This window comes from Bolinopsis microptera, chromosome 10 (assembly GCF_026151205.1).
Source record: "Bolinopsis microptera isolate Bmic1 chromosome 10, MBARI_Bmic_1.0, whole genome shotgun sequence".
NCBI classification, from domain to species: Eukaryota; Metazoa; Ctenophora; class Tentaculata; order Lobata; family Bolinopsidae; genus Bolinopsis; species Bolinopsis microptera.
The window spans coordinates 2,443,544-2,471,541 of NC_087081.1; the positions used below are offsets into that span (position 1 = coordinate 2,443,544).

Below are 27,998 nucleotides of genomic sequence, written 5' to 3' on the forward strand. Positions count from 1 at the left end.
TTTTCTTGAAATGTAGTAATACTAATTTAATATTTCTTCATCACTTATTTGTGAATATGCAATAAGAAATAAATCATTAATAGATAAATTAATAACAGATAAATCATTTAAATTTACTTATTTAAATTTATTTACCTATTAAATATTTAGCACAGCGTAAGAATGCAGTTAGCTATACTTCTAAAGTACCTAAAGTGATGAATGAGCCTCTTCTATGAGTAAACAAGAAAGTTTGGCGGATGTGCCCCCTCAGAAGCGGCAAAAGCTAGAGCCCTCCGAAAATGGCGGTAAGCACATTTTGAATAAAATTATTTGTTTTCATCATGAATGTCGTCACTGAATGATTTTAATCGTTTAAAGCTTTGAATTTTTGTTTAAATTCTGGAATTGTATATGTTTTTTAAATGAGTCATCAATCATAAAAATGGTGGTTAACTATTTTCTTTAGATTGGCTCACACTATTCAAATTATTATTATTTACTGTCTATAAAAGACGAAGCGACGTGAATTTCGTCCAAAATATAACAATTAATGTTACAATTGTGCTAGAATATTTAGTAATTGGGATCGATGTTAAAATAGTGGTAATTGCACTTTCGTTTTGCGGACACACGGGCACAAAAACCCTTGATTAAATTTCACGAATACTTTCATGCCATTATTTATACGGTCGCAAAACTTCGAATTCAACTTTATTTATAATAATCCATGTACATATATATATGAGTTGACTGCCAAAATGTCATAAAATCATAAATGGGATATATATATTTTATGCTTGTTCATGCAATTTTTCACATATAATAATCACGTTAATTCACACTTTCTCAAAACATTCATTCATAATTGCTTTTCAAATTGCTTTTCAAATTAAAGATAGCAACAGACAACAACAATACAGGAGATTAAGTTGAAGCTGCATTACGATTCGTGTTGAATCGATTTCAAATCCTTTCTTTGAATGCAAGCTGGAATGATCCAAAGTATATTGTGCTTAATGCCAAGTTCTTACAATTCAATACAATGATACTTAGTCCAGACACAGTTATTAGTTTTTCAATTACTACGCTTTGTCAAGTGTTCAATGACTTCTGATTCGCCCAAATTGTGACTCACGAATGTCCATCCAATCAACTGAACATTGAAAGTAGAAATGTTTAATATTGTCTAAGATCTAACGGCTTTCTTCTCTCTTACAGGTGCCGAGTACTACCCTGGATTGGGTGGATTGGACCCCCACAGCAATGGCAACGATCAGTTTAACGGGATGATGGGTCAGCAGCCCCCTAACATGGCATTCAACCAGAACATGATGCCAAACCAGCGCTTCTCTTCCGCACAGATGGATAGGGTGAGTTGAGTTGTTTGTTTAGTTAGTTTGGGGGTTTCGATTTGAAGGTGTAATAAACCAGGGCTGCCACGTACTAGGCCTATCTAAGTAGGATAATTTCGAGACGTACTATTATTTTATGAAGGTGGTTACAATTCTGAGTTTAATTTACGGTTTGGATTTTTTAAATTAGTCTGGTGGCAAAGACTAATTTGATTGTGCGATGTGCCCTTAATTATTATTGCTCAAAGACTCAAATAGGGTAGAGGTTAGGTTGTTTTCATAGTTAACTTGTTATTAAATTGTGGACGTCAAATAAATACAACATTTAAGGATGATAAATGATGTAGTGTTTTTAAAGCTAAGCATTACTAATCGGTAGTATTAATAGTATTTGCCGCAGGGGATGTACCAAACAGCTGGCCAGACGTCCACGGCCCCTTCCCAGCCCATCTACCAGAACCAGCCGGTGATGACCAGCGCCCAGCCAACCCCGACTCAGCCCATTATCGGAGGTGGACCCCAGTTCTCCGGACCCCAGTACCCACAGCACATGATCGCACCTCCCAATTACAACCCGTCCCACTATTCGGCGCAGCAGCGGATGCAGATGACACGACCCATGAATTATCCTCCTTATTCCAGTGCTATGCTTCCCCATCAACGTGAGTGTTTGTACTTGTAGTGAAATGAGACCTGGGGAAGATATATATTACTGTAGTACGGCCGCGAAAAGCTGGCAAAAATCTCGAAAATGCATTAGATTTACGCTAAGAGCTCTCAAGTTTGAAGCAAGCTTATCAAGGATGTGCTAGAATAGTTATCAGGATAGAACGTATCGTACGATAATAGTATATTGGCCTAACTTGTAACAAAAAAGGCAACAAAATCGGCCAAGTCAGTTAAAAAACTGATCGATGAATTTAACGTCCCTTTTCGACTAAGTGATAAAAATAGTTAAGGTTTTTTTTCAGTCCCTTGCACGAATTTTGCATCTTTTACTATTGTAATATAAACATACCAACAAAAACACTCTTCCATATAATATTGCATGTATATCGTATATTGTATATAATGTGAAATATACCGTATAGAATCCTGTGAATCGAAATTCCCAATATTCCAAACCAAGTGTAATATTTATCTCCAGAACAATATTGTTTATAACAGAAAAAAAAACTAGATGAGAAAAACATAATGTAACGGAATGTCGTGAACTGTAAAATCATTATATTTTTCTGAAATATTTCAATCGCAGTAATCGCGGCAGGCCATGCGATCAAAGGGAACAAGTTGATATCCAACGAAAGAGGTAAAAGTTGGCGAGAATAGTTGCAGTTTTATCTATTGATCACGATCGTTTGAATGATTCAAAAATCCTAAATTCTTCTTTTTGTCCAATCCTCGATGGACAGCAAATTCTTCTTCGCTGTATTGTGAGCATTGGGACCATTGTAGACATCCTTTTGGCATTCTTTAAAACCAGTTGAATTGCTTTTACTGTTTCTAGTCTACCCATGCTAGAACAAGTATACTATGATTTGTACCGGAGTATGATTCTGAATCCAGTAAACACTTGAAAATAGTAGAACCAATATGGTCCCTATAGTTGCAGTATTGTAGTTTAATGTAGATTGATCCTAGTTTCATCTCCTAGTCGAAATAGGGACCATAAAGTTCATTGATCAGTTCTTACCGACCCTGAAACTACCAGAATGGCATTCTTTTACAGCACAATTATTCCTTCATTTTAATGAACATCCGAACATTCTTACACAGATCACACTGTTTTTGCAGATCTCATTGTTCTCAGCATTAATTTTAACAGTGATTTCCCGCAGCCAATCAGACGATGGTAATGAACCCCCGACAGATGGGGGGACCGCCCACTGGTCCTCAGGATCAGATGGGCAACATCATGATCCCCAACCAGCTGCCCAACTTCAACCCGGTAAGTGTTATCTTAAATGTAACGTCTAGGAGTGTGTGTGTGGTATGTTTTTGGAGCTTTAATGTTCACGTTTTTGAGTAGCACATGCAGTCTTTTGTTGTCCTCTTCATATAATGGGGTTTGCAGATAATTGCAAAAATTCTTTGCCTAAAATAGCATCCATTTTTAGAGAACACCAGCTTTGGATCGGAGTTCATCCAGCGGGAGCACGACAGCTTTTTTTCAAGAACTCGTGCGTACTGCGTAATCAATGCTCGTCACCTCAATAAGGAATTGTTAGATTGTTGAATATCGAATATCGATACATTATGTAAATAAATAATCACTTTAAAGTTGAATCTAAATATGTCTTTCACAGAACCAGCAGATGTTTCACGGCCCAAACCCGGGTAACCCACGCTCCCAAGACGGGTCAGGTGACCACTGTCGCCTAATCCAACAGCAGCTTGTGTTGCTGCTCCACGCGCACAAGTGCCAGCAGCGTGAACAGACCAATGGTGAGACACAGCCGTGTAGGATACAGAACTGTAGTACGATGAAGGGAGTTCTGGCCCACATGACCCAGTGTAACCTGGGTCGTGCCTGCACTGTAAGTATTATTACCCGATTATTGGATTAATTACTTCGTATTAAATTCAGGAACTAATTCATTTCAAAACTTATGTAAAGTTAGCCATTTAAATGTTTTTGGCTGCATTTTCAAAAATTTCTATCAACTGATCATCTGTGTTGTACTGTTAGTTATTTTACTGTAAATCTATCATTTACGTTTCTTTACAGGTAAGCCACTGCGCGTCCTCTCGGCAGATAATCATGCACTGGCGGAACTGTCCTCGTCGTGACTGTCCAGTGTGTCACCCCTTGCGTGACACAAACAGTCGAGCACTGACCGATGGAATGCCCATGGCCCATAACAATCCCGGAAATCCACAGAATCACCAATTGCCCAATCCTGGATACCAAAACGATCCTAATGCTAGCAATGCTAATGCGTAAGTTTGAACTAATTTTTTTTAACAGTTGTAGTAGGATGCCTAAGTGCAGTTGTCTTTTTTTTCAGTTAATATATCTTTATGGCAACAAGAAATGACAACTTTGCTGCTGCACCTTTGTCTTATTAAGAAGCTGTTGGCAACACAATTAATATGAAAATTAGAAATATTGCAGACAAATAACCGACAAATACCCAGGATGAACCATCAGCAACAGCAGCAGCATCAGCAACAACAAGCGCAGCAGCATCAGCAACAACAACAACAGCAACAGCAGCAGCAACAGCAGCAGCAACAACAACAGCAGCAACAACAGCAGCAACAGCAACAACAGCAGCAGCCGTCCTGGGGAAGCCAACTCAGTGACGCGAAGCGTAAAAACGTTGTCATGAAACTGTAAGAAATATATTTAATCCATTAAGTTAAGACTTTCTAGAAAAAAAGCATTATCAGTATTTGCTTACCTCTTATAAAGTTATAATCTTGCTTGGATATATTTTATAATATCTTAGCATAATATTGGTAATCATATCTCCATACTGACAAGTTCTTTTTCCCCACAGGGTCCATGTGATTTGTCCGTCTACCAAGACAAACGAAGCAAACGCACACAGAGACAAACGATTTCACTCGCTCTACCAGTATGCAGAGGTTGGTGTTCTAATTGTTCTAATTGAAATATAACAATCTGTAGTCTGTCATTGTTATGTTTCATGAGCGTTTCATATTTGCGGCTGGTCTGACTAGGAAAGATTCATGGTTGACACTGTTTTATCCTTTTCAGCGGATAGAAAAGACAGTGTACATGTCGGTCAGATCTTTTGATGACTACCATAAAATGTTAGCGGAGAAGATTTGGAAGATTCAGAAACAGCTTGACGAACAGCGACAGGTATGACTTCCAGATTTTAAGACTTAGATGTTTCAAGTAAATTCGCTTTATAACACACTTATCTTTATTTAATTACTATTTTAGATGCAGCATCGATTTTAAACGAAGCACTCAAATCGCAACTAGTTACTTACACCTTGATTCCGGCAATCTTGCAAAATAATATGAGCTACGAAACTATAACCAAATGTTCAAATTGAACTGCCAACAAATATACTACTAAGATGTATGAGCCAAGTAGCCTCATCGCTGCTGCAGAAAATAGAACATACTTGCCTATCCATAGAAATGAAGAATATGCAGTAATACTTATATTTTAAACTTAAACGTTTCTCTCGGTAAAAATGGATGCCAGTCCATTTCACACGTGGCATTTTGTTAGGATGTTATGACTTTTATACTTCTAAACAGGAATACGCATTACACGTGACCTACCTATTACACGTGACCTACCTATTACACGTGACCTACCTATTACACGTGACCTACCTATGTCCTATTAAGAACCGTTCAATTGAGTGATCGAATTTTGTCCGCTGACTACTTCAATACTCGTGAGATAAATTAAACTGATCTATTAATTGATTAAAATTTGCTTCGTCAGAACCGGGATAGGATGAGGAACAGAGCACCAGATCAGAACGGAATGCCTCCTCAGTCTCCTCGACTTCCGAACACTGCCTCCCCCAGCGCCAGCAACAACAGCGATTCCAATTCAGGCAAGTTCAAGGATCTAAGTTATAAAGCCTCCCTTAGTTTTTGATAATTTCTTAGTATTATGTTATTGCAGTTCTGGACTTAACTGTATTTGCAAGTAAATACCTCATTATTTCAAAACGAGTAATCTTCAGCCGAATTTTGAGAAGAAAAAAAAAACAACATATTTATTAAAATTGCTCCCCAACCCACACGTTACAACTGAATTCATGCTTGTTGCAGGTCAAATTTCCCACCTGTTTTGATAGTAAATTATGCTCAGCGAAATATTGAAAAATGTTGTGGAGTTATTTGAATGAGCCCAGTTCTGGAGTTTTGGCATCATAGTTGGCAGGATAAATGTGTCCTTGTTACTTTTGACAAGACTCCCAACATTACGGTGGTGTAATGGATAATTAAGTAAGTGGTAGTTAAGAAAGTAAGTGGTAGTTATGATCAGTTTGGTTCCGCCTAACTTTAATGGAGGTAGCGTAGTTTGTAGTATGTCATTGAGGCTAGGAAGCTAAGTAGTGCAACAATAATGTAAATGCTAAAATAGTTAAAATAGAGGGACGAGTTGGAGTGAACGTTTCAGTTTCACCAGCGCAGCATAAATATTTGGAAATAATGTAATTTCGATTGTTAAATGCCGCCAGAGGGCAACGGTGCGGACACACACAAAAGGATGCTTCATACAAGGCGTCAAACCAGTTGCTATTTCAAAAACTTCGGGCAACTTCCACACTTACACTATGTTTCAGCAATTCAAGCAGAGTTGAAGCTATCAGTATTTTACAGACGGATATTGATTAAATGTATGGCAGTTTAGGTCCGTTGAAAAATGTTAAAATAGTCTGTTTTTGGATACAATAAAACACAATCGATAGCTGCTGTCAAAGCGGCTTTGTAGCAAAAAACCTTAAATAATTTGGATTATTCATGGTATGATAATGTCTTAAAATGTAACACTCACACTTCACATTTTACCTCTTTCGTTTATTCGTATCCCCTTGTGCATTCTGGTTTAAGTTCAGTGCTTTTCAGTAACAGTCAGATAATATTATGTTAAAAGTTAATCTCCCTTCACTTTAACCAAAATATTGTGCTGCACAATTTGTGCACAATTGCAGGATTTCTAATTTGCTAGGTGGCATCTTGTCAGGAGACTTCTCCTTGACGACAGTTAATCTGCTCGAAAGAATCATTGCTGACATTGTCACTGGTTAATTTACATCGTCCCAACCGAATATCATATCATTTCTAGCCAGATCTTCCTTGTTATAAAAATTCTGAAATACATTTTTCAAGTTTGCCGCCTTGAATCTTAGTGTTACACAGCTGTATCGAAATTTTCAGTGGCCTCAGTTTTGAAATTCTAAAAAGACAGTTATTGTTAGACGCGGCTATTTGAGACATCACTGAGTAAAGACTCTTTACAAAGTTCTAGGAGTAGGAGACTCCTAGTTTTTTGTTTCATCTTTGTGGGTCTCATTCAGTGTGTACACAATACGATATGTAGCGTTTACATCCAGACTGGTCTCTGATCTGCGACATGGATATTCCATTGAATAAACACACGTTCTTTGAACCCGAAAAATGACCAGTGAACCAATTTTCACACGTGGAGTTCTTCACTCCTTGGAAAGCCTATTTGACTCTAGCTTTAGCCTCTATCTCTGATTTACTGGTCGATAATTTTTATAAATTTTATAACTTCCAATATGACAAGTTATCATTCCCGGGTACACGCTCGCCAAATCCGGCTAAAAACATTCCAAATCACAATATCAATCATAACTGGGTAAAGAAATATAGATCCCAGATCACGAAGTCGAGAAAACTTCGAAGCTGCAGCTGCGGGGTCTACTGTGCGTCTGTTCCTGAAAACTATGACTTTCGTTGATTTGTCGATCTGGGCTCCGATGAGTTTCATTTTTGATGAAACTCTGAAAGTCTATCGACCAAGTATAAAGTGAACCTAGATCTGTATCTTGAACTTAGATTTCATTGAAAAATGTACCAAACTGTTAAATTCTATCCGCCACGGTTCAACAAAACGTCGCTCTTCTTAATCTTGACCCTGCCAGATATTCGTTAGGTCTACATTTTACGCGCGCGCGTAAAGAAACCACACAATTTAGGCATCGGCGGTAACCTAATATAGATTTTCTGAAGCTCTCTCTCTGTACTCTCTAGCTCTCACTCTTGGCTCGACTGTGTTTAACACGAACGCGAACGGTTAGAATAATCCCAATATTTCAGCTGACCAAGTGATGCCAAGTCCCAAGATAAAACAGGAGAAGACAGATTCCCCAGATCCGACGACAAATTCCGTCCCAGTACATCCGAACCCAGTGGTTAGCTCGCCAAATCTCACTTTTCTTAAATTTATGACTTGAGACCACACATTTAGCTTCGATTTGATGTGATAATAACTCCGTGAAACACAATGCGTAAAACAAAATCTTCTTTTCAGACTCCAAAACAAGAAGTTGTGGACACTCCAATGGTGAAGGTAGAGAAAACCTCGCCGGGTGGGAAGGAAAGTCCGGAGCCGCAAACTTCTCCCAAGAACGGTCCTATCAACAAAAAAGGTAAAAAATACTATTGGACGAGTTTGATCCTCTAATAAGGTCAGAAAGAACTGAAATGAATAGTTTTGACGACGAAAAAACATTCTATAACTGTCAGTCATTGCATATCGCCAAATTATATGGCAAACCAAATTGGAAGGTTTAAAACAAAGGAGAGACAAGGAGAAAAATGCCGATTAGACGTAGTCAAAATCAGTTGTTGCATCTCATGATCTACAATCAGGGGTCGACCGGGATCGGAATTTTGTCCTGGCCGGGACCGGGCCGGGAATCGAGATGACCCTCATCCCGGCCGGGACCGGGACCGGGATCAGCTTAATTCCGGCCGGGACCGGGATTTTCACGATATTTCTATGTTGAAATGGAACATTTTAAGCAACCTTCGTATAAAAGGTCCATTATTATATCTTCGGATGAAGATGAGCCTGAAATCTAATCAATCCTTCGAGTTTCGATTTTCATTTCGATTAGTTCGATTCTTAACAGTCGTTTCATTTGTCCAAATCAAAGTAATAAAATATGAATTTGAAGCTAAATTGGATTAAAAAGATCAAAATTCTGCATTAAAAATCCCGGCTAATATCCCGGCCAAAACGGTTATCCCGGCCGGGACCGGGACAAAAATGCCAAATCCCGGCTTTGCCGGGATCCCGGTCGAGCTCTGTCTACAATATCCACCTCACAATCATTGAGTTAAATTTGAATATGAGAAATAATATTTCCACTAGAATTCCACCAAGATTACATCTTCCATCAAAAGCAAAGCTGGCATTTATTTTAAGGGTTTTAGTTTCAACCTATCTACAACTATGTCCTATTGATATTACTTTTCTTGCTTCTGTAGATTTCTACGATTATTTCACAAACATATTTGCCAGTTTTCACAAGAGACGAGCTGTACACCGAGCTGCTGCCAATTCTGGAAACCTTGTATAACATGGACGAAGGGGTTTGGTTCAGGGAGCCAGTGGACCCCGAAAAGGAGCTGATACCAGACTACTTTGATGTTATTAAGAATCCTATGGATTTTGGAACGATCAAATCCAAGCTAAGCGATGGTGGACACTATTCTAATCCTTGGCATGTAAGTTATTTGTCAGGTTTTGACTGATAATAAGACAATTGAAAGGATCTCTTATAATCAATAAGAATTCTTTCTCTCGTAGTTCTTTCTCTGATAATGCCTGCCCTTAAAATGCTAGTGGTATTTATCAGATTATACTGGAATTGGTAAGAGAGGTTGTCAGATGTACGAGGTTCTTAACGCAAGTTAAGATAAATGACTCGTTTAACCAACTAAGCAAAGGCGGGCAATTTGCAAGAGGGATGAAGATATTCGAAAGTAGGGGGTGAAGAGCCAATTTAGTGTTTTACCGGAGGCAAAACTCGATACGAACGCCAGAAAAGCTTTCTGAATTCATAAATCTAGCAACATAGAAAATCGTGGTCCACAAAATTATGAACAACAATTATATTATGATTTGGTACACCGAAGCAGTTAAGTACTAAGTATAAATTTCAGCAAATTTCTCGGAATCATACGAATAAAGGGAATTGGAATACACTGTAAAATAATTCTTTTGAATAAGCTAAATCGAAATCCGGTCAATTCGATAAATTACCGGAAGCAATGAGATCAATCCAAGTCTAGACATTAATGGTTCTAGATAAATTGTGTCAAATTTGACCAAGAGAGCTAAAAATTTGCCTACTATTAGTATAGTTATTGTTTGACATCTGCTATTTTTAAATAAACTTTTGCATTTCACTAAATTTTAGAATATGGAGCTGAAATTAGGACTAGTGCAGTAGAATTAAAGCTCTTGTATGTTAGCAATATCGGCTGGCAGAGTTTTGAGATAAATTACCAATAGTGGGCTTAGTAAATGTTAGTGGTTATCGTATGCTTAAATAATTGAAAATATCAAATTAAAAAAACATGTTTCATCTTCAGTTTATAGACGATGTCAATCTAATGCTGAAAAACGCGTTCACCTACAACCGCAAAAATACTCGAATCTACAAACATGCTGCGAGGTTAAAAGACGTTTTCAAGGCGAAGATCGGCGCTCCCATGAAAAAGTTGGGATACTGCTGTGGCAAAAATGTGAGTGATTATATGGTGATAGTTAAACTCTAAAAGTGTTCTTATCCATCTGTTATGTAGTTGTGATTTGAAGAAACCATATCCCCAAAAATCTTTCGTCTTGACGCCACGAAAGTGCATCTTAAACTGAAACCATTCCCAACCAATTAGTAATTAATTAGGAATTTAAGCCTAAATTGATCATTTAATTAACCACACCCCAGTATGTGTACTACCCTCTGGTTCTCTACTGTAACGGTTACGGCGGTGCACTCTGCCCCTGGTCCATTGCTCGAGATGCGGAGTACTTGGAGTACATCTGTCCTAACACCAAATCTCCGTGAGTATAGCCCAGTAAAATGCGATTTTCCCCCTTTTTTTTTCATTTCTTTTTTATAATCTTATTTCTTTTTTATCAAGACAACTTAAGTTTAAAATAATCAAACAATTAAATAATGATATTATTTGTCTCCAGATACCACTACTGTCAGCGGTGTTTTAACGAACATAAGACTGACTACATTCCCCTGCCGGACGAGAGTGGCAGCACCCTCAACACAGAGAAGATCTCCAAATCTCAGTTCACAAAGCTTTGCAATGACAAGATCACCGAGGAGGAGTAAGTTTTAGGGCCGTGATTACTGGCCACGTGATTACCACGTGAATAATGCTCAAAATCACGCAGTATAGTTTAATTTGGGCTGTCAAATGAAATATTAGATGCGAAACTTTAGAATTTAGATTTGCTGTCGATAATATAATATATTTTTTCTTAAATATCTCGAAATTTTGCCGCGAAAAATACAGAACTTTGTTTATTAATGAGCTCAGCTCCTGGAATAGCTTGTCTGGGTTCCCCTTGTACCCCCTCACCGCCTTAAGTAAGTTAAAATATTCTTAACTAACACAGTTACACTTAGTCTTAAGTAAAAAGCGTGTTCCCTCCCACTGCGGAGGTTATGTAGTTATTGTTCGATAGTGCCGACTTGTAATGACTAATTTCTCAGGAAATGCGAATGTAAGGTGTGTGGTAGGATATGGCATAAAGTGTGTGCACTATATCTCGAAACAATATATCCTGATGGTTTTACTTGTCCTAACTGTAGACAGAGCCAAGAGGGCAAGAAGGAGCATCGCTTCGTCGCTAAAAGTAAGTGTTTTATATTTGGTTACCTGAGCCCCCATTCCCAATATTAAAAAGTAGCCGTAAAATCTTTGATTAGCGGTTATTTACGATACATGATAAAAATGTCAAATCACATGACTACTGACTTGTACAGTACATATTCAATATTCATTCACAAACAAAGGTAAATTTCCTTATGCCTGTTCATATTCCCTCTCTCTAGCTCTGAGAAAGAAAGAGACAGATCAATGCACAGATAGTCATATCTCCAGTTTCAATCCTGTCTACAGTTACACAACATGTACATATTGTGTTGTTGACAGAGAGCAGCTCTCCTCTTGCAGAGAGCTACGTGATATACACCATTATTACACATATAAAGTAACATATACACTTACACAGTACACACCAGTCACCACGTGACATATTGGGTGTATTATACCTGATATCTCGTGTAGTGTGTGTGTGCCTGATACGGCCTGGTTCTTGAACATCAGCCATACAATGACTTGAAATAATGGTATTCTAATCCGCTGCTCAAATGCTAACATACCCGCTTTAATGGCACTTTCAAGTTAGTTTCTAAACTAGGACCGATGTGAATGATGATAAATGTCCAGTGGGCTATAAGATATATAATAACGTAATATAGCTTAGTGGATTTAAACCTAATAAAGAAATCGTACCCGGGTCAATTTGGCACGAGAGATCACTGTGTGTGTGTACTTTACACCCTACTGTACACTTTATAGCATGTATACTGTATAGTATACTGTATAGTCGTCTACTGTGTATAGCTGGGTACCGTGTCCGGTGTATAGCGGGACACTGAACGTTTATACCTGGCATTAACTTCAGATATAATTCCACAAATATTCTTCTGATTTTCTTCAGATAATCAGTAGTCTGCAACTCACACCGATATCATTCTGTAGTCAGCGCGTCCTGTTAGTGTTCGACATGAAATACGCATTAATATGTTGCGAAGAGACAAAGTTGACGCCAAAATTATTCTGAAATTCAGTACAATGTCGAGCGCGTGTAGGTTGCGTGTACCATACACACGAACGCGTGTGATGAAGGTGTAAAATGTTGGTACATTGTTACGGCGGAATGCCCTTGCCGTTCAAGACAATGTATAAAATGTGTATGGATATTGGATATCATGATATGCAATTAGTTTGTAATGATATGTGATTATGTGTTATGGTATGTACAGCTCGGTACGTAAATATGTAATATATGTAAGTGTAATGTGTATAGTGTAGGTTAACACGTGTCATGTTGAGAGGGGCTGGATAATGACAAGTTGGTTACAAAATGTTACACTATCTGTGTGTTACACACGCTGTTACACGCGCTGTTACACGCGGGTCAATCGTGGACGGAATTCGGTTGAGTTTGTAATGGGCTATCGTACACTTTTCATGTAACATTGAGTGCGTAGTGTTTAGAAATACATGGGTAACACGGCGAGAATCCGTCTCAAAGTTTGCCAAGCGAGTTGTGTGTGGGTTATAATTATAACACATACAACACTTTGCTTCAATGTTAGTTTCAGGGCTGAAGCGGACACTTTTTGCGGTGAAGTTCGGGTGTAATGATAGGTATCAGGTCATCTTACATGTATTGAGTTTATAGTGTAAAGAGCTACATCCAGGGTAATGTGTCTTATGTAGTATACACAAACACTAGACGGATTGTTTGAAGGGCGCGGGCGTACTCTCGCTCTCTCTCTGGGCATTTGTATGTGTACTTCATGGTATTACTTGAGGTGTATACATTTATACAATACACATTGTAAAATGGAAGTATTATGTGTTGTCATGTACATTTGTATATATACATTCGCATTCTTCGCTATGTTTTCATTGAAATACGCGTACATTTAAGTATCCAATACATTTTTATGTATACTTTTCTCCAAAAAGGAGCAGAGGCGATTCTAGTCGATGAATTTGTTCCAAAGACGCGTGCGTGTGGATTGGGTGTCAAATTACACCCACAGTGAAGCAAGAAGGGTGTAACACAAGTAATGTACCATGGTACACTGTATGTACATTTTACAAAAAGAGTGTAACAAGTTATGTACCATGGTAAGCTGTATATAAATTTTACAAGATGGGTGTAACACAAGTAATGTACCAAATAACGGAGTAGTTCGCTGTTTATTAGTCTCATGATTGAAATACTGATATCTGGATATTATCCGGTTGGAAGAGACAAGGACAAGTGAAACAAGGAAGTTAGGAGTAAGGGCAAATTTTCGGCGTCAACGCCATCTTCAGGCTAAAATTGTTATAAATGTTAGTATATAATAAATGCTTCTATACTAGTTAAAATGCTAAATTAAAATTACACACACTGAATACAGGTTACATCAAATGGTATTGTACATTACATTGAAAATAGTGATGTACACACGTTTTACACTCTGTCCAAGTACATAATATCTACTGAACAGCAGGGTCGTGTGCTATTTGTTTAAATTTGTCTTTGAATATGTTGTAAAAGAAATCCCTTAAGCTTCTCGCACTCTTCTTTGTTATTGATACTAGGTTTAAATAAATTAATGTAGTAAGCTTCTGTCACTTTACGTTTAATGGTCAACAACGGTTACCAAGACCCACGACGTATAAACAAAACAGGACGACTTCACCCTCTCTCACCTACAACACGTCATAACCCTTCATCATCAAACATACAAGATACCGACCACGTAACATGCACTCTACCATTCATCAACGAGCCATTTTCCAAAGAAGTCACTCAATTTGCCCTCTCACACAACTTACCGGTCAAATTCATATTCACACCAGGTAAGAAACTCTCAGAGATCTTATGTTCATCACGACCACACGACAAACCACACTGCACCATACCAAACTGTATCATATGTCCACTCATCACAACAAATCACGACTGCAAACCAAAATGTGTCATATACAAAGTTACATGTAAATTATGTCAAGAGCTATATATAGGGGAAACGAGTAGAACAGCACACGATAGATTTTCAGAGCATCGAAGAGCAGTCAACAGGCCTTTAACCTATCCTGATAATGCGTTGGCTGCTCATTATTCAGAGTTTCACGATAACATAGAACCAGATATTTCCTTCGATATTTTAGAAATTAACTTATATAGCACCATTAAACGTAAAGTGACAGAAGCTTACTACATTAATTTATTTAAACCTAGTATCAATAACAAAGAAGAGTGCGAGAAGCTTAAGGGATTTCTTTTACAACATATTCAAAGACAAATTTAAACAAATAGCACACGACCCTGCTGTTCAGTAGATATTATGTACTTGGACAGAGTGTAAAACGTGTGTACATCACTATTTTCAATGTAATGTACGGGGGGGGGGGGGGGGGGGGGGGGGGGGGGGCCAATGGCATAAATGGAGAAAATGGAGAATTACTCATAGGTTTTTCCATTTTCTCCATAGAAATAGTCTCCATTTTATGCCATTTTATGCCATTTTATGCCATTGAAAACCTGAAAAATTTAGAATTTCGAGAAAAATTATTTTAAAAAAAGATATTTTCGGCCAATAATGAACAGGGTAACATGAAACATGGAGAAAAGTGGTTTTTAGAAAAACTTTGAAAAATTTTGAAAAATGTTGACTTAGAAAATGTTCGGTCCGAGTCATTTTCGATACGTACCTCCCGTATCGAGAGCTCCCGATTCCGAGCTTGTGTTGCAAAGGGGAGGCCTGCCTTCCGAGATCGCATTACCTCGAGTCCAAAATTGTGTATCGAGGGGAAGGTGTGGACTTCGAAAAACCGAAAAAATATTTTCGGCAAATAATGAACAGGGTAGCATGAAACGTGGAGAAAAGCGGTTTTCAGAAATTTGAAAAATTTTCAGAAATTTGAAAAATTTCGGCTTATAATGAACAAGGTAGCATGAAACGTGGAGAAAAGTGTTTTTCAGAAAAACTTTGAAAAATTTTGACTTAAAAAATTACCCCTCGGGTACACAATTTTGGACTCGAGGCTTCCCCCTGGTAATGCGATCTCGGAAGGCAGGCCTCCCCCTCAGTGCGAGCTTGTTTCGACTTTCGAGGATGTAGGTCTCACTTCTCAGTGCCTATTACTCCCCTATTACTCACTCCTGCTGTAGCCTGTAGAAATAACTTTACACTAGGCTTGAGTAATTATGAGTTTGCCTGAAGTGTGCCTCTACTAACCTAGTATAAACATCTAGTAGCCTACTATGAGCTTTCACAAGCTTGTTACGCCCCTAGTAAGCGTAAATAAACATGTTAGGATGTCCAATTTAGGTGTTAAATGGTGTTAAAGATGAAATTTCGAAGACAAAATTCATGGCATAAAATGGAGAAAATGGAGAATTACTCATGGGTTTTTCCATTTTCTCCATAGAAAAAGTCTCCATTTTATGCCATTTTATGCCATTTTATGCCATTGGCCCCCCCCCCCCCCCCCTAATGTACAATACCATTTGATGTAACCTGTATTCAGTGTGTGTAATTTTAATTTAGCATTTTAACTAGTATAGAAGCATTTATTATATACTAACATTTATAACAATTTTAGCCTGAAGATGGCGTTGACGCCGAAAATTTGCCCTTACTCCTAACTTCCTTGTTTCACTTGTCCTTGTCTCTTCCAACCGGATAATATCCAGATATCAGTACAAGTAATGTACCATAGTACTCTGTACATAAATTTTACAAGATGGGTGTAACACAGGTAATAGGGTCCGGACTCTACGGCGTAAGACTCTACGGCGTGAGACTCTACGGTGGGTTAGGGTTAGGGTTAGGTTAAAGTCTTACGCCGTAGAGTCCCGGACCCGTTACCTAATTAAGGTTGTGATTCGAGTTTCATGGTGAAATTCAGGGTATGTTTAAAGAACTGGGTGAGATAACAGTCTGTGTTTTAAGTAAAATTAACATGACGCACGTATTTCCCACTGAACCGCAACAGATTTTCACCCAAAGGCCAAAACACACTCTGGGCCACATAAAATTGTGAAATTGTGAAACTATCTAAAATGTGAAACTATCTAGCTAACTAGCTAACTTCAGACATCATTGTTAATGTAATTAATATGAAAGACGTGGAACCTGATAGTCTCTATAAAACAAACAATTATTGACATTATTTTCCCCGTTTACGTTGATCCCCTGGTAATTTAACACACTGTTACATTACCGAAGATTGTGACGAACTATTTAACCTATATGTACCAGTCGCGAGATCAAGCGGGAGCCTAGACCAACATTGGTCATGTTCTCGGATATTTTCCCGAGTAATGGCTGACTACTCCGTTTTTGTAGTAGTCGGTGATTGGTCAGTCTTTGGTATCACGTGTGTGGTCACGTGTACACACGTTCAGGGGTATATTACACTGCCCTGGAATAATCCCTCAGTGTAAGAGTGTACATTTGCATATCACATAAGGCCCAAGGGTTATTATATACAGATATACCGGCTGGTGTACATTGTCTCTGACCCGTATAAGAAAGGTTGTTAGATCATTGGTTGGGCACTGTTTTCTAAGTTTAAGAAGATTGGTATAGAAAATAGAAATTTCAACAGTTCACGAACTTATCATTTTGGATATTATAAGATTTATGGCATTTTAAAACTTACAATCGTATTCTATACTAAAAGTTGGTACGTTCGATCCCCAGTCATGTGAGAACCACAATTATGTAAGAATGGGGGTACAGGTGGTCTATCATATTAATCGCTTGAGATTTCTGTTTGCATCTCTCATGAACAATTTATTTTGTTAACTGACATGCTTATTAATTAACAAATTAGTTAATTGATTATCTAATAAAGTACTAAACACTAAAAACCCCCCACTTCAGAACTACCCCACTCGAAGCTAGCCAAGCACGTGGAGGATCGTGTAGCTAACTACATGAAGACATGTGACATGGGCGGGAACGTTGGAGAGGTGGTGATTCGAGTCCTTAGCTCTTTCGACAAGTTTGTCGAGGTCAAACCCCTCTTCAGGGCTAGGTAAGCTTATTTTTGCTTTTACTTAAGTTTAGGTATAGTTATTTGTAAACTCCCTCTTGCTAGTTTAACTTTTGCTTTCGGGTTGATCCTCTCTTCAGAAATGTATGTTGTAATTTTAACACTACTATATAACAAATAATTTGGAGAAACGATGTAACAGAATCGATATATTTTAATGTTGCCATGGGGTGGCAAGTCCCTATACATCGTGGTCCGATAGTTTCATCGCGTCTTAATATAACACTGTAAATCTAACTCTTCGATAGTTTTAATAAACATCTCCAAGAGCTAATCAGTCCTGCGTGAAAGACTACTAAACTTTCTAAAAATGTATACAAGCTGTAATTCACTAAATCAGTCATACTCAACGGCCACCATTTAAGGCTAACTCGTATGCATATTGCATGCTTATACTTTTGCTTTCGGTCAGCAATACTTGTTCTTGGCAATTTCAGTAATTTTATTAGATTCCAATCTCATTTGAGTCACTTCGCGAAGGCCCGTCTCTTTAGTTCGTTGTCTCATATTTTAGTAGGTCCTCCTGTTTTGCCATAAACTGCCTTGTATCTTATTGTCGTTGTTTATATATTGCATCTCAAAGGAAAACTTAATTTTCAAAATGATTGACACGAAGGTTACACATAAGGGCTTTTAAACAGTTATATAAAAATAAAATAATCATATTCAAAACAATCATATTCAAAATAATATTGGCTCATAATCCAAAATTGGCGCAAATAACTTTCTTCAGTCTTCATTAACTTCTCACTCATCACTTAAAATAAGATCAAAGATCAGCGTGCCTTATTCACATAACAATAAAATGAAACATCTCTATTGCTACGTAGTACCTAACGAAGAGTACCCTTGACCTCATGATCCGAGCCTTGTTATATCATTTCCGTGTACGTACGTGGTTTACAGAGTACGAGGTTTAGAGATTTAAGCTTTTAGTGTGTTAACTGTTAGGGTGCGCCGTGAGAGCCGCATTATTCATAGTTGTAAAGAACAATCGCGATGAAGAGGTTCTCCCTTTTTTGGGTGACCTTTTTCAAGATTTCGTTTTGGAAGAATCTTTACCGAGTTCAGAAATATAAACTTAAAAACTCATTAGTGATATTATATGGATCATTGGAACGTTTTTTCTTATTTAAAGATTAAATAATTTGAACTGATCCCATGCAATCCTTGCGGCTACATTTTCTCAATATCCGTTATTCCAGGTATCCAGACGCAACTGCCAAGTTACCTTACCGAGCTAAAGCTTTGTTTGCTTTCCAGAGGATCGATGGTGTTGATGTTTGTTTCTTTGGGTTGCATATCCAGGTATGTCCAGTAATCGCTTCTTCGAGACAACTGTCTTTAATGTTTTTGTTCACAAATGGGAAAGAGATTATCGTTTTTTGTCTGAGAAACTCCAACATGTGAATAGAAAATATTGCAATCTCCATCATTTATTATCCTGAACATTTGATTTAATTTTGAGATTTTGACCGCTATTATTTTCCAGGAGTACAGCTCCGATTGTCCTGCACCCAACACCCGACGAGTTTACATCTCCTACCTGGACAGTGTCAACTACTTCAAACCCAGCAGATTCCGAACCAGTGTAAGAACCTGATTAGCTTGTTAATTTATCAATTAGTAACCAATTACATAATCTCATATCACATTACGTTCTTATAAACCTCATAATTTCATAACTCAAAGGGTTTTCCCAAAACGGCGAGTCCCCTAGTAAATCAAATCTTTAAAATACGTTCAGAACCTGAAACTCGATTTACACTTAAGTGGAGCAGGGACACTTATCTTAAAACACTGTTATTGGATCCTTCTTTCTACCATTTTATTCGGTTACTGAGCCCTCGCTTTAGCCAACTTATTCAATTTCTTACTCAGTTCCATCTTCGTTTGAACCTCACCTTGCACCCAGCCCTTGAACTAGACTTGACCTGAACCCGTTTTCCCGCCAGGTTTACCACGAGATTATACTGGGTTACCTGGGTTACGTGAAGCAGCGAGGTTATGTTTATGCCCATATTTGGGCATGTCCACCACACGAGGGAGACGATTACATATTTCATTGTCACCCCGAAGCTCAGAAGACTCCAAAACCGAAGAGACTACAAGAGTGGTATAAGACAATTCTAGATAAGGGGAAAGGTGAAGGCATCGTTTTTGAATACAAGGTAATCTTACAAACTCAATCGTATGGTAGCCTTGATTTAGTTTCACCTGTATAAAACTCGATTCCTAGATTAACTTAGGCATTAAAATGAGCTCATTATTTTAAAATTCATTTTAAATCATAAAAGCATTGTTAATTTAACTCCACACTTTCCGATATTGAACTTTCTTAGTTTCTTTATCACGTATTTATCACGTACTTTATCACGTACTTTATCATGTACAACAACTCCCAGAACATATTCGCGATGTGCAACGACGAAGATCTGAGGAGTGCTGTGGATACGTACTATTTTGACGGTGATTTCTGGCCCCAACAACTGGAGGACTCTATAAAGGAGCTGGAGAGAGAGGAACAGGAGCAGAGACAGCTTGAGGAGCAGGAGGTGAGTGTAGAATTATGTGGAGTTTATAGAGGGTTCATGTTAGAATTTATGGTTAGCGTCCTAACAATGTGCTACATTGAGTGGAACTTGGTATTTAGAAATTATGTTACAGTGAATATAACTTGAGGTTGAAACAAGAACTTGCAAGCCTGTATTGTTTAGATAAGCAGGAAAAAATAATGTCCGGGAATTTTTTTAAAACGCCTAAGGTTCATAACTAGGTCTCTAGAAATAACTGTTAATATAAGAGCACTAGTCACTAGTGCAGTAAAATAAAGTTTGGAATTAATATTTATACATTAAATTTGGAGAATTAGGATGGAAAACTGAGTATGAGTTATATTAAGAGGGATATTTATAGTTCATATCATGGTCGTTTGTAGTTTGGTAGGAGTAATAGACGAGTTTAGTTTTCTTTCACTCTATGATAATGCAGTTCTTTATCATCATTAAAGATTGATTCCCGTGCTAAAATTATACCGTAACATTTACTACATACGTCTAACAACATGATAATTTCAGATGCAGGAAGCAGAGGAGCCTAACGAAGAGGACGCCTCCGCTACGGACGGCAAGAAAAACTCTTCAAAAGCAAAAGGTACCGTTTTATTACGTCGTATTTCTGCGGTACTGTGTGCCATGGGGAATTTGAGTGGTGACTTTATTCTGTATATATAATTGTCATGATGAAGGGAATAGTATCTATAGTAATGTAGTATTTATTATATACATTTCATTGCATAAGTAATGGTAGTTTTAAATCCTTTGTCGACTATTGTGACCAAGCAAAATTATGATTTTACAGGTCAGAAGAAAGCCAACAGCAAGAGCAAGAAAAATCAGATCAAGAGAAATGCTGCGAAGAAAATACCAACAAACTCTTTTGGGGATGCTCTTTTTGACAAAACCTATCAAATTATGGAGAAGCACAAGGAGGTAAGTTATTTGGCACTGTACGATAGTACTAAAAATCTTATGTTTCTCTCGTGAGCTGCTAATGCTATAATAATGGATGACCTCAGACCTAAGAAAAGCCCGCCAAAATTCTGAATTCCATATGAAAGTGAGAGCTGGTACGTGTCTAACCTTTTACTGGGATTCTTACCTCAACCCTTGGTCCTGGTCCTGACCCCTACTTTATCCCAACCCTGATCCCAATTTTTCTACACTGTAGAACGTTTTTGTCGTATTTCAAATTGACGTTTTGCCGCTTAATAACATTACAGCTTTACTTTACTACAATTTTTGGCATACTTCCCTGTCCAAAGTTGAACATCTCCAAACTCCTGTGAAGTAATGGAGTTTGTTCCAAAAATTTCTGCAAACGCTACATTCTTGCCGACTTAGGGAATTTCTCTGTGTTGTCATTAATATGACATCAGGAAATACATTTTCTATTGCTGAGAATCTATTTAGTGTGAATCTATTTAGCGTTATAAAAGTTTGTGAACAATCGTAAAAACACGGCCTGCAGCTGTTAAAGATCAGAAATTTCAATTTCCCCCTTCGTTCAAATTTGTGTCTGCAGGCCAACAGCGGAGTCAACATCAAGGTCTACAGGAGGTCTACTTAAATTCGCTTATTTCTGTTGCAAAGACTAAGTTGTCACCGCGCGCGCATGGCGCGCAACAATCACGTGACCAAATACGATGTCACGTTACCCTCTCCTAACGCTCTGACCAGTTTACCGCTTGCTTATCATGGCCTAAAATTCTCAGCCAACTTACCAGAACTGTACCTTATTCTGATTAATTAATTTTCTTTTAAGACATCTGACAATAACTCTACTTTTCCCTCAGGCATTTTTCGCGGTTTATCTTCACGATCCTAAGACCGTTTGCACACTACCACCCATACAAGATCCAGATCCGCTGATCAACTGCGAGATTATGGACGGTAGAGACAACTTCCTCACACAAGCCAAGGAACTCCGACTTGAATTCAGGTTAATAAATAACTGCTTGTCAATGAAAAAGTGGTCCATATGACGTATGCATTGTGCAATGTAACATCTATCTAGGTCCTAGGACCTTCTTGTGACTTTTGGATACTTTTGTCTCTACTATACTATAAATCCTCAGCATTGTTAGTTTCAGAAGCCAATAGTTTGACGTTCATTGTACTCATTAAATCTCTCGTTGTAACACTCAATATAATAGCTAATTGTAACTTTTCTCTGCAGTACGTTACGAAGATCTAAGTTCTCCACATTGTATCTCGTTTGTGAGTTGCACAATCGTGGCTCTGGAAAGTTTATCTACAACTGCAACAACTGCTCTAAAAACGTTGAAACGAGGTAAAGTGTTTTCCATTCGGCTTCTTTGCGATTTTATGAACGATGCTCAACTGCCAAGCATATCCCAACTGTAAGCTTCGACTTTTTTCGTGTGGCATAAACCGATCCGAGGCAGACAGGCTAGGAGCACACGTAACTTTTTTATTAGTCACTTTGCTGATAGAGAGAATTTGTTTATCGTGTTCTCGCGAGGCTTTCTTCACTATCATAACACAAGAAAGCCTCTAAAATGGGACCATATCCGTATTATTCAGAAGGCTTTACTCCTGTTTCTGACAAAAAGTCTTCTCATGACTTACACTGTGTAATATTAGTATAATTATATAATTAATTATATAATTACTAGGTACCATTGCTCTGAATGCACAGACTTTGATCTTTGTATACCTTGCTGGGAAAAGATAGGTCATCAGCATACCATGAAGAAACTCGGCCTCGGAATAATGATTGACCAACCGTCTATAAAACAAGAAGGTAAGTTTATATTTTATATGTCCATTTGTGTGCTGCTTGAATTTTTAATTTCATTGTATAACGTTTGTGATAGTACCTTACAAGACATATTTATGTGGATCATAATTATGGGGATCGGAATTATGGGGGAACGAAAATATGGGGATTTTTTTTCAGAAATCCCCAAATTTCGTACCCCAAATTAAATTGTCGCATTTTCACGCTAAATTATTTCAGAGAAATCAAAATCAGTTTTTGATGGAATTTTTTTAAATCGTGAAAAACTAAATTAATTAAAAATCATTCTCTTCTTTAAATCGTCTTCATCCGATGAAGTTCATCGTCGTCTCTTTCACCTTGAGTCTGCTCACCGGTGTAGTCCCAGGTGTATGCCTCCCTCAACAGGGGTTTGAGCTTGTCAATTAAGTCTCCCCTACTCTTGAATGTGAGACTAAGTTTGACTTCTAACCCTCCAGAGGGTATCGGCGATTTTTATACTAAGTAACTTTCTATTTACCTGAGAAATGCGTATCCTTGTTTCACAAAACACGTAAAACAACTTATTTGACAAATTCACCTCAAATTAGCCCTATTGAAGCCAATTACATACAAATTAATGTGTGGGATTTTGGAATGGCGGCCACAATTTTGGTAGTACGAAAATATGGGGATTTTTTCCAAAAATCCCCAAATTTCGTACCATATAAATATGTCTCGTAAGGTAATCATATTCATTTATTATTTGTTAACTTCATTTTTATGATTGAGAGTTGAGAAAAAATGTATTTACTTACACGCAGTTTCAACAGAGGGAACGAACAATCCTGTCGACGCAAAACGCATCAAGAAAGAAAGTATCCAACGTTGCATACAGTCTCTGGTTCACGCATGTCGATGTAAAGATGAAGATTGTCATCTACCATCATGTGCTAAAATGAAGAAAGTTGTACAGCACACACGGACATGCAAGAAAAAGAAGAACGGTGGATGTCCAATCTGCAAGCAACTCATTGCTCTTTGCTGTTACCACTCCAAACACTGTGATGATGACCAATGTCCAGTGCCCTTCTGCCCCAGCATCAAGCAGAGGTATATTATTTTCCACTATTTGTTAACATGTCCTCCAGACTGAGAAAAGAGTTGTGCTTCCTCGTATTTCTTTCACGTTAACATATCATTGTTATTGTAACAAACAAATAATAATATAATACATGTAATGGCCCCTACCACAGAATCACAAGCGTAACAGTAAATATTTTCAGGCTTAAGGTTCAGTCTCGCATTGTGAATCGCTCCCGGATGCATGAGATGAGGCGAAGGTGCCAGATCATGACAGGTGGAGCAGACAGTGCCCCGGCTCCTCAACAGCCGCCCCAATTGGGTGCACCGCCCCAGCCACAGATTCAGCCACCTAAATCAGCTGCCGAGCAAGCAGCCAAGCAGGCAGTGGAAGTGGCTAAGAAACAAACTCTGTACAACAACAGTGGACCAATTGTAAAACAAGAAGCTGGCAAAAATGCTCCTATAGGTATGATTATTTCTCACCCAATAACGATCTCTACATGACCAATTGTGACTTGTGAGCTAGGATCACCAAATCCATAATTACGAAATATCTCCTACAATTTTATTTCTGCGGTTTGGAAGAACCTAAATCTATTTCTCTTTTTTTTAAGGTGCGCATCAAAACTCTGGGCAGCAGATATACTCTGGTCCTGGAGGCAAGGCAAACATTCCTCAACAGCAGATGATAAACCCTCGCATGATGAACCCTCGCATGATAAACCCAAACATGGCACCTACAATGAACATGGGAATGAGCAACATGTCGCCCCAGCAAATGCCCCAAGCTCCAGGAATACCACCTCAGCAGCTTGCCAACCAGGCGGCGATGCAGCAACAGATGACAACCAATGCGGGGTCAGTGCCTCCCAACACGAGACCTCCAACCACCCAAATGGTGAGGAGGCAAGGAAAGCCAAGCCAGCACTTTTCCCAACAAGGTCCTGTGATGAGTAGTCAACAGATAATGAGACACGTTGCTCCCAACATACCTAACCAGGGCAACCCTACCCGACCACAGGTATAAACTCTCGTATTAATTACACGTCCAAGTAATTACTCAGGTCGAAACTAACGTCTGAAACTTAATTTTATTTGTATAAGTTTTGAAAAGGAGACTTGATTGTAATGTTCAGTGATCAAGACATTATTTCTCTCAAAACACAACATTTTCCCCGATCCATATTGTATTTACTTGTGACTAACAATCATGTTTAGCAGAGTGGTATGACAAACAGCGGTGGACGTTGGATACCTGGCCCATATCAGAACATGCCCGGAAACTACCCGTCAGGGGTGTCGATGGGACCTGGCAACATTCAAAAGAACTTCCCTGGCATGATGTATCCTCCCGGAAACATGATTCCACAGGTGAGATTTTTTCACATATTCCCAGTTATCAAGATATTATCCAAGGCTGCCATACACACACTCCACTGACCACTCCCTTGTACTATCATCCGATTGTCTCATTCATCTGCCCTGCAAAGTATCCTCTCACTCTCATGGTCGACCAGCATTAACCAGGCTGCCTCTTCACAATATAATGCTCTTAAGTTCAAAAAATTCACTTGCCGATTCCACTCTGTATCTTCAACCATGTCTCCACAACTGCACAACCTGTAAAACCTCGCCACACTCCACTATTCAGCATGGCATGTAAACACTCAAAACCACCCAACACTTGTCCGCCACCATCCAGCACTTGACCACTCAGCACTGCACTTACAAAACCATGACAGAGTTTCTCTCTCTGAGCCGGCTCCTCGTTTCAGCCCGGCTATCCCGGTCCATCTCCGATGCCAGCCCAGCAGCTCTACCCTACCTCTGGCCAAGTGATGGTCCCAGCTCATCCCAACAACATGATGCCACACCCCAACGTCGTCCCTAATCGTCCCACTGTCCCAGCAGGACAGTATATGTATCCTCCCAGAAATCCCACTACTGGAAGGGTAAGATCATAATTGTCGTATATTTATATATATATTTTTGTTTGTTTGTTTCGTGGTTTTCTTGAAATTTGTGTTTATTTTGTATAAAGCGTTTCTACAGGAAATTGTTATTGAAGACTATAAGTTCCTTACATTTTGGAGAAAAACTTTATTTTTAATTCAGTTATTCCCCCAGGGTCGCGGAACTACAAACAAGAAACAGTCTCGACAGCGTAACTCTCCGCGAGCCAACCCCGCACATTCCCCAGCTCATTCTCCAGTCATTGTAAGTTTTATACAAGTGAGCCGAGCGAGCTAAGTTCACTGCTCTTTATATAATACGTATTTTGTTGAAAATTATTACGTTTTTTCAGAACTGCGGCTTGGCGGAATCAGGAATGATGACTTGAACCGTTGTTCATCGAAAGAACAACAGATACTAGGTTCCCAGTGTTAGTCTCCGATCGTCATTCGTCATCAATAAACCTAGTCAACTGTTCACATGATCCTTGCTCAGGTTTCACCGAAGCACCACTCGCCCTTGCCCAATTTGTCACCCCACCAGATGTCTGCCCAACCCGCACACCCTCCCCCTCCTATCGAAGCCATGGAGGCTCAAAACAACTCAAATATCTACAACGATGCTTCTGAAAGGGTATGTTTTCTAAAAGTGATTTTTAATGTGCTTTTCCTAAAGTTTTAGTTTTATTTTTATCTTTCAATCCTGTTTTGATATATTGGAAATTTGACTGAGCTTGATTGTTTTCAACTTTTTAATTTGTGTTTGCATCATAACCTAATTCATACTTACATTATTTTATTTTATTTTCACCCAAATTTCAGATGACGGAAAGAGAACGTCAACAGGAGAGCACGTTGGTCGAGTTTGTTGAGAACCTCTGAGCCGCGCACACGTGTCACTTATCACGTGACCTCTCTTCTTGTAACCAAGAGTGCAGCTCTTCAGATCCTGAGTTCAGCTCCTTGGAGTAGACAGCCGCGCCAACTTGACAGTGGAAGTGTGAAACCCGCCCTGGCACGTTGTCCGGGTCAAATGAAACGAAAAGACTGCAATCTTTGTTCGGTATCGACTATCGATATTAAATAACTCCCATTAGTAATTAATTTCATGATTAATTACCTTATGATACGTGGGCATGGGATAAAGTGTGAAATAATCGGTCGACTACGACGTTGCTCTTGCGATCGGTTTATAGTGTTATGATTGTCCTGCTTTGAATTTCCTTGGACGATATATGTTTCTTTATGTAGTGGTCACTTTTATATTATATAGGCGTGCCGCTTACAGCTTTGACTCCTTTTTGATCGCGATGGGCAATAACTTTTGAGCCCGAAGCGTTTTGTTACTTTTTATGATTTATGCTTGGGTTGCTCTATACTTCTCACATTATCAGATAGGCTATGTGGTTCATGATGAAATGGATGCCCAAATTCTACGGACTATAAAATACTCTGTGATCATGTATGTAAAAACATATAAAACAGGTTATAACAGCTGAACATGGGCTGAATATAATTACGAATGTTTCGGAGAAAACATACAAGAATTACATTTTCTGTGTAGTGGCGCTATAATATCACTTAGTTATCGATCGAAATTTACCACATTAGGCTGATTTGGAACTTTTTGGCCGTATTAATTTAAAAGGGTGAGTCAAAAGTTTTGAATGTTCGGGCTGGTGCCCAATAGCTTGCCATCTGAACAGAAAATTGAATACCATGAGTGACACAGGGACCAAACTTTGGCGTCACTTATTTGGCCCCGCACATACTCTTTAAAACTCTACTAACTCTAGGTTTATGTCTCTAAAGCCCAGAGGCGGCTCGTGGGAGCTGGCTGGCAGTTTTGTTGGGGGTCCAATCGATGGACTGGGGGGGAGGGGGGCTTGGGAGCCGGCTCAAGCTGATCCCTCCAAACTACCGATTACATTACACACAGGGCCTTGTAAATGTAATGTGTAACACTTTACAGGCGACAGCAAACAA

The 27,998-nt window shown here is 38.6% G+C and overlaps 1 protein-coding gene across 20 annotated transcripts; it reads left to right on the top strand.

Moving 5' to 3' along the window:
- Positions 1-135: 135 nt before the first annotated feature.
- On the top strand, positions 136-27,992 carry LOC134821700 (protein cbp-1-like). Of its 20 annotated transcripts, none has more exons than XM_063832414.1 (37): positions 136-287; positions 1,201-1,352; positions 1,735-1,996; positions 2,590-2,643; positions 3,173-3,282; positions 3,452-3,514; positions 3,641-3,871; positions 4,063-4,274; positions 4,473-4,670; positions 4,838-4,925; positions 5,059-5,166; positions 5,771-5,885; positions 8,125-8,219; positions 8,339-8,456; positions 9,335-9,540; positions 10,411-10,563; positions 10,767-10,882; positions 11,018-11,161; positions 11,550-11,692; positions 17,523-17,676; positions 18,900-19,002; positions 19,187-19,285; positions 19,650-19,865; positions 20,100-20,249; positions 20,772-20,847; positions 21,055-21,185; positions 22,049-22,194; positions 22,432-22,545; positions 22,892-23,019; positions 23,808-24,087; positions 24,261-24,526; positions 24,675-25,081; positions 25,279-25,431; positions 25,836-26,012; positions 26,188-26,277; positions 26,509-26,646; positions 26,835-27,992. In XM_063832414.1, the coding sequence occupies exons 1-37, from the start codon at positions 215-217 to the stop codon at positions 26,892-26,894; spliced, it is 5,529 nt and encodes a 1,842-aa protein (XP_063688484.1). In that variant the 5' UTR covers positions 136-214; the 3' UTR covers positions 26,895-27,992. The 20 variants fall into 20 exon arrangements, with proteins under 20 accessions (XP_063688484.1, XP_063688482.1, XP_063688494.1 ...); XM_063832412.1 differs by having other exon boundaries at positions 23,799-24,087; positions 26,835-27,574; XM_063832410.1 differs by having other exon boundaries at positions 141-287; positions 1,723-1,996; positions 23,799-24,087; positions 25,282-25,431.
- Positions 27,993-27,998: the final 6 nt, after the last annotated feature.

Bases quoted from the DNA above. Each gene is read 5' to 3' on its own strand.
- LOC134821700 (XM_063832409.1), top strand. From the start codon at position 215: ATGAGTAAACAAGAAAGTTTGGCGGATGTGCCCCCTCAGAAGCGGCAA. The intron at 5,167-5,770 runs GTATGACTTCCA...TTGCTTCGTCAG, and splicing joins AGCTTGACGAACAGCGACAG to AACCGGGATAGGATGAGGAA. The intron at 8,457-9,334 runs GTAAAAAATACT...CATATTTGCCAG, and splicing joins CGGTCCTATCAACAAAAAAG to TTTTCACAAGAGACGAGCTG.